This window comes from Conger conger, chromosome 14 (genome assembly GCF_963514075.1).
Source record: "Conger conger chromosome 14, fConCon1.1, whole genome shotgun sequence".
NCBI lineage: Eukaryota > Metazoa > Chordata > Actinopteri > Anguilliformes > Congridae > Conger > Conger conger.
The window spans coordinates 16,560,727-16,568,572 of NC_083773.1; the positions used below are offsets into that span (position 1 = coordinate 16,560,727).

Genomic DNA, 7,846 nt, shown 5'->3' on the forward strand with positions numbered 1-7,846 from the left:
TATATATATTTAAACTGCTGGTGTTAATCAATGTGGCCACAGTTGTATCTTGTGTGACAATGCAGTGTTCTGTGGTCATACCGCTTCCCAGACTAGCCAATTTGGTTTTGAAGCTTATTGAAAAGGATTTACAAGAGCATTACAAAACCCAACCGAATTCCATGTACAAAACCTTGAACGCTTCAGTTTCATGATTTCTCTGCATTTGTTTTTGAAAGAAGTACATGAAGTAGATAGCATGCTGAACTAACTTAATCACCAAACTTCTTGCAATGGATGTGAACTTGCTCTCTGACTTTTTATGACTGGTATGATAATAGCAAATGACCTTGAAATATAAACCAAGATCACATCTCAGTGCCCTATGGTCTGTAACAACCCCCCCCCCCCCCACACACACACACACACACAAGCACGCAAAGATCCACAGACACTAGAATAAGTTGGACGATCCAGGCTTGGGTACAGGTTCCATTTAAAATGACAAAATGAAAGAATTCACATGCCATGATAGAGGCATAATTGATCTGAACTATAACTTGGTCCAGAATACCATTATATTGACATAATCACAGGTAGATGGGCTTATTTCCAATCGGCATTTTACTCTTTGTCTTTTTTAATCTGCCTGGCATATAATGGCATGTATCATAATGGCATGTATACTCTCCAGAGGCACATTTATTTTTCCTCCTTTTCACCGAGTTTGGAATAATTCCCTTTGCCAGCTGCACTCAGATATGAATTTGGGAAAGCGCAGACGGAAGGGGATCTTCACTGGACCATGCTGCACAGGCCGATCTTGCACAGACACAGGGTCTGATGAAGATGCTTCATGTATGGCTTGGGCAAGCAGACTGTGGGTGTCTGATTGACCGGCAGGGGTGAATGTGGTGAGCCATGAAGCATGACCATCCCAGCAGCACGGCCCCTCCCTCCCTGGGCAATACGACAGCCAATTATGTCCTTTAGGCATTAGCAGAGTCCTGATTCTGTCACAAACCAGGGGGCTAACTCAGCCTTTGAACCAGAGCCTTACTAGAATTAACCACCCAGCAGCACCTCGTTTCTTTTTAATAGAATACTAAAAATATACACTATAAACAAGTAAATATGAATAAGGATGAATAATCTGCTAAGCAACTGAATAGTAAAATAATTCATTTTTAGATTAAAAATTATGGACTTTTTGCACTTCACGCAAACATCAGGCTCATTATACTGTGTCTCAGATAGAATTTGGCATATGTCTATTGGCATGGCAGTTCGGTGGGATCTCAGCTCCTTTCATATTCATTGAGTCAGACTGCCCAAGCTTGCTTTAATTCACAACCAGACAACAGACAACCAGAACTAAGTAGAAGAAGAAAAAGACTAATTGCCTATTAGTTTACAGTATAATATGTGGTATCCTCAGGGGTGTTTTATGGAGAATAAATGGTGTGGAACTCCCCATGGTCAGCAGGGGCACCAAAACAAGCACAATAAAGTGTTTACTCCCAGCATGACGCAGCTGCGTGGGACTGGCCACAGTGGTCAGGCTGACTTAGTTCCCACAGTTAAGGGTCCCTTGTGTTCCAGCAGAAAATGCAGACTTTCCACTTCAACAGATGACTGACTGACTCAGCGTATTTTCAGTGGTTGCAGCTGTGCAAAAAAAGTAAGTTGTACAAATCTTCCCAATTTTGTTTATCATAATATATTGTTCTTGTCATTAAATCTTTTTGTGTTAATTCACTTTGTTTAGATGGCTGGTGATTTGCTATGAATGTGGCATTTTGTGAATTTTATCATCCATCTGTGTTCTGTAAGAAATAATACATCTGCAGTTGCATTCAGTCATTTAGCAGACCCGCAAAGTGTACTGAAATATTGATGACCATCACTCACGTGGACGCTGCTGCCATTTTGGCTTTCTTTTTGAGCTGTGCTATATTCTGACCTTAAAAGCAGTCTAGCAGTGCTATCTGCTGGCCATAAATAGAAGTGTCATTTAATAAATGGTTTTCGTATCTTGTCCAGCTTTAATCCGGTCTGTTTTACCAGCATTTTGTTATGGCACTACAAACTTTGCTAAAGGAACCAGCACAAAAAAAAAGTTTCAAGCATACAGTAATATGTATTGACCAAGTTCAAAAGGTGAAATCTGAAAATTTTAGGTATGACTTGAAATAGGACACTAGCCATACCCTCTCCCGTCCCCTGCATACTCACACATTTTCATTTATAAACTTATTGAAATATAATTGCAGGTGTATTTTTGAAAGATATTTTAGAATTTGTTAGTCATTGTGAATGAAAATGAATACACAATGGACAAAGGGATCGTTCACTTTCTGGGTTTAAAAAATATATATATAATTTCAGTTTTAGTTCATGTTTTCAAATGGGCCCGACAGTTTTTGTTTGTGATAAAGGACATATTTACATTTAGTTTCTGATCACTTGCCTCCTTTACAATGGAAGGGAATTTCAGGGGTTTGCGGTCTAAAGCATGAAGTGGGTCCAGAGCTGCTGGTACAGTGACCTTATGCCCCAACAGACCTCTGAATGCCCTGCCATCTGCCACTACAAAGCTGCTTGGTTGTCAGAACTTTTCCTTATGAAACATTTTCATCATCTCACAAAAAAAACTGTCTCGGCCAATCTAACAATATACACGACCTCAGAAAGTGAGCAATCCCTTTAACTGGCTCATGTCAATGTACAGATCAATAGTCGGTTAACTGAGTGATGTGCAATGTGTTTATTGACAGCGGTATAGTAAACAATTGTCACTAGATCATGCAAAGCAGCATTGGGTACAAATAATACACAATACAAACTGAACAATATAAGGCCAAAAAAAACCAAGAAAGTAAAACACTAAACACTAAACTCCAGAGATGGCACGTACAGAGCAGTACACAGCACGTTTAAAGTTCTACATAAAACAGAGCGATGGGTTTTCAGCAGTCATGGGTAAGTTGACACATTGGCAGGTGCTGCACACCAAGATTAGTTGCAAGCACAAGAAGCAGTGATCTGAAATGACAGCGAAAGTGGTGACCATTTTGAAAATATCTTACTGACAAATCAGTCTCTAGGTACATACATACACACGCACGCACACACGCACTCTCACACACACATGCACGCACATAAAGAGTAGAACCAGGGTTACCAATTGCAGATACTTGTCTGTGAAAATACACGGTCACAATAAGGCTACAATAGCAAAGCAGAAGTGGACACATATTTCTCCTGATTTCCCCTGCTGAACCCGTCACTGTCAGATTTCACTGCATCATCATGTGAAATGATGCCCTCTACCAGCCTGAGTACACTTGGACTTGAACCACTGGTGTGTCTGTCACCAGAACTATTACAGCATACAGTACTTAATATTGCTTAATAGACAATCAGGCATGGAACAGAACAAGTGGGAGAGTAGGATCTATACAGTTGACATATAATTCATTTTGACACCCAGAAAAAGACTTAAAGTGGACCAAGCCATTCACTATTCCAAAACCTGAAGGCCTGGCATCTAGTCAGAGAACAGGCTGGCAAAAGACTTTCGCAAGTTTCGAATGGTCTCCGCTTTGGCTTCGTCCTCGTTGCTGGAGCGGAAGAAGGACGTGTCACTGAAGGCGCTGAAGGCGTTGGTCAGGGACTGCGACTTACTGCAAAACAAGCAGAAGCACATGAGAGGAGCCTTCTCAACCACTCACATTTTAAATGATGTGACACCATGTATTTAATCAATGATAACTGCCTACTGATACGTTGATAAGAGTGACAGCATGTGAGAGAGCAATATAAAGCTATATGAAATATACAGAGGTTCAACTAACCCTGCTGGCTGCAGAGAGAATGACAGTGGCGTACAGTGGTAATAACTTTTTCCACGTGTGTAGAACATAAATTAGAAATGTATTATTAACATGGTGAAACATGCCTCTAACAGAATGGCTGAAAGATAAGTGGAAGGGAAAGACGGCTGTGGCAGAGGCTCTTACTTCAGCTGCGGATGAGGCTGGGCCTTCTGCTGTGCTGACTGCTGCCCCTCAGGAAGAGGTTTGGCTTCGGTTTGGGCGGAGTCAGGGGGGGGGGCTTGGGCTTGGGGCGGGACCTGGGCTTCAGCCTGAGGCTCTGGTTGGGGCTTAGGCTGGGCCTTGACTGGGAGGGGCGGAGTCTGGGGCTTGGGCTGAATACGGGGTTTGGAGCTCTGGCGGACGGGGGGGAGTGGTTTGGGAGGGGGCTGCTTGGATGGCTGGCCTGCAGGCTTGCCTGGTGCGGGGGCCCCCTGGGGCTGGGCCTGGGGCTGCTGGGTGGTCGGGGCGGGGGCCCCCTGGGGTGGGGGTGTGGGCTCTGGAGCTGGCTCTGACGGAGGCTCCTGACTGTGACATTGCGAATCTTGGGGTTGTCCTGAGCCCCCTAGGTTCAGTACGAGAAACACTTTATGATGTTACAACATTTATACACAGGAAAAGACATAAACTGCACAAAATAAAACAGATTTTAAATCCAGCACCTGTTGTTTGAAGCATTTTTATTTATTTGGTCTGCATTTTACAGACAGCTAAATGGGAAAATATTACCAGACAACAGGTCAGACTCGACGTAAAGACAGAAAGATCAGTCCGGGGAGGGAAGCAAGCCATCACATGGGATGCTCCTGAGGCCACAGACAGGGAATACAACCAAAAGCCAGGTACGGTCAGAATGGCAAGGGGCTGCGGAGGGATAAGCAAGGGTGGGCCCGGGGAGGGGGGTACTGTAGCCAGTCCATCGCAATACATCACTGTACATGCATCAGAGACAAGGCAAAGAAGAAGAGGCATGCTTGAAAGGGTGGAAATTGTATCGGCTTGTTCAAAGTGTAGGGCTATTTGCCTAAGCACTTCTTCCACCTTACACTTATTCATGTATATTACTAAATATCCAAATGATTGCTTGTGACATGACAGACAAAGACAGAAAAATATTTTTATACACTACCTAGTCCACTTTTCCCCCAAGAAAACAACAACAACAACAACAAAATACGACAGCACTTTTTAGATGCGGAAATAGTCGATTCATGCGATAGGTTTATAGTGGTTCCTATCTGAATTAATAAGATAAGAAAAATAATTTTTGTTTGCTAATTTGATATTCATATCTCAGCCTAAGTAGCTTAGGGAGCCTGGAGAAAAGAGTGTGAATGTACATTATGATTTATGTGCTGCATGAAAGTGAGTAGAAGTCCTTTCTACTGTACCAATTAGTAGGTGATCTCAGGTCTAGTATGTGATGAATAATGGTAATAAATACCGAGTGAAGTTAATACTGTCGTAAAATTTTAACCACATTATTATTAATGTCAAAAATGTCTTACATTTCTGTAAAACGAGGCATCTGCTATTACCAGTGGAGTGGTGTTAATTAGTCTTCACTTGGTTTCAACATTTCGTAATTATTTTAGCTGTGTCACAAAAATTAATTATAGCCAATGGGGTTCTATGTGGTTTATTTTCTGACTGTGTACAGACAAACCCTTCACCCTCCACACACAGTGTTATACAAAGCTTCATGGGGGTTTTCTGCTCTCTCACTCCTTGACCCATGACCCTCTGGGCCAAGATTCTGCACACATCAGGGAATGTTTACTGCCCCACTGGAATACAGATGCATGTTAGTTTAGAGGGTAAAAACTGAAATAAAATCAAATACACGATTTAGTAACAAATATTGCAACACAGAACATATGGATCTTGCAAAGGAAGCTTTATTGCTTGGGAGAGAAAAAAAGGGCCAAATATGTGAGGAAAGAAGCAGGGGGAATTCTTCCACAACCTTCTTTTTTAATCAACCAAAGTACTGGATTTAAAAAGGACTAACTTATGCATCTTCAAAGCTGTCCAGTCGTGTATAAAACCCATCTGGTTTAGCATTGATGGAACCCTCAGACACAGATACTGTATGAGAACCAGAGTGAAGTTCTCACTGCACTGCCCTCACTTATTTGCTGAAAAATCACAGTTTTGAGACTACATAGCTAACAGTACATACTGCAGAACGTGAGACTGTTGTGAAAGTTTGGAAATCCAATTTTGTGAATCCAAAACATTACCAAGACCCACCTGAAAAGTACAAGATTAGCCATAAAAACTGCTAAACTGATCCTAGTTCATGGAGGGATTTGAGATGCAGTGGTTCACAAAATAATATTTTTTTCCCACCTCATTAACAACATAATTGCTTAACCCTTGTTTTCATTCAAAGCAAATCAACAAATCTTTACTTTGACACTCAATAGATTTTTGGCCACATTTACAACAAAACACATCACGTTTTCATGGTAAATTTCCACTTGATTAAACTGCTGCTTGTCTAAATACTACAGTGACTCACCATGCAAGTATAGCTGTAAATGTATCCACATTTGCTCTTCCACAGCATGCAAGGAGAAGAGGCTATACAGTATACGCTAACACACAGTGTATCAGACTTAGAAGTGTGATAATGGTACATCTGCATCAATGGCTTCTAATGAATGTTAATTTATGAGAAAGCAAACAATTTGTCAATAGATATATCACCAAACATACCTTGAATCCCCACAACTGTTCAATTTCATTAATTTAATTTAAAATATTTGACTTGTATATTCATATATTTATATATGTAGAAATATGATATCTGGGCCCTATAAAACACCAAATTTCAGTGCAATTGCTGTTTTCTCTTCTTTAGGAAATGAACTGATCCCTATTAGGATGTGAGTAACTCACATACCCTGTATTCCTCTGGGAACACATGAATTTACACCAAACTAACAAGTAATAGGAAACAGAAAAGTGCTATTCTATCATGTTCTTGGAGTCACATTATACTTAAAGTACAGGACACCTATAAGTAACTCAACTGCTGATCTGGTAGCAACATCTATTGCACTTGTTAATTTGGAGTTACAGGTTAGAAAATATGAGAGACTGTATATTACAAAAACTGAACACCTCACACATGTTGTGACTCTGAGAACTCTAACAGTCATTGAGGTGCTTCCTTAAGTGTGGTGCTGTACTGTATATATTGTGTTGGTGTTGATAGACAGCACCCCTATGAACTGACACAGGATCAGGTTTAGCTCCTTTTTGTACAAAATGGGGTGGGGGTTTAGGAATGGGGTTAGAGTTCGGACCGGGCTTGCTAGCCCAGGATCAGTGCTTGGGGCTCTGTCTACCAAGAGCTTTTGTATTAGAAGCAGGTTCATTATGTCTCATATTAGCTGAATAAGGGTCATTCTGAATCCTGCAAGATATTGCCACTTTATAAACACCTAAACTGTGTTTATAAGCAATACATAGTTCTGGTAGACAACAACATGGCTTACAACATGCATATACTGCATCTGATTTTGGTTAAAAGGCTTATTTTAAAATAATTGCCACAAGGGAATATAGCCATTGTGAGTATAACAATCATAAACTCTCCCAAGTCAACAAGTAGTTCCCTTACATAAAATATCTTCACTGCAATAATACATTTGAAACCCTCTCAAATGGAGAAGGGATGTCTCTGCAATTCTTCTTTGTTTACATCAAGCTAAACAGCTGTCCACACTGATAAAAAGGAATGTTCGTTCTGTAGGCATAATAAGCAAATACGAAGATAACCTTGACACCTCATTCGTTAAATGATCTATTGTTAAATATTTCCTTGTTACAAAGTTTAACACCTTCACAATAAACACCCGTTGCTCTACTGAGTGCATAGAAACAGTATTAACTGATAAGCTGATAAGTGCTCTGGCTCCAGTCAGAAACAACGTTTGTCTTATCATTCACTGCAGAATGTATTGGAGTAAAATAACAATGGT

At 40.7% G+C, this 7,846-nt stretch overlaps 1 protein-coding gene across 1 annotated transcript in view; it reads right to left on the reverse strand.

Moving 5' to 3' along the window:
- Nucleotides 1–2,731: 2,731 nt before the first annotated feature.
- syn2b (synapsin IIb) overlaps nt 2,732–7,846 on the reverse strand; it is a 64,868-nt gene continuing 59,753 nt past the window's right edge. Inside the window, exons 12-13 of the mRNA XM_061220386.1 lie at nt 4,002–4,419; nt 2,732–3,665 (exon numbers count right to left, since the gene is read on the reverse strand). Coding sequence (XP_061076370.1) covers nt 3,530–3,665; nt 4,002–4,419 — 554 coding nt within the window. The 3' untranslated portion in view covers nt 2,732–3,529. The remainder of the gene's footprint in view (nt 3,666–4,001; nt 4,420–7,846) is intronic.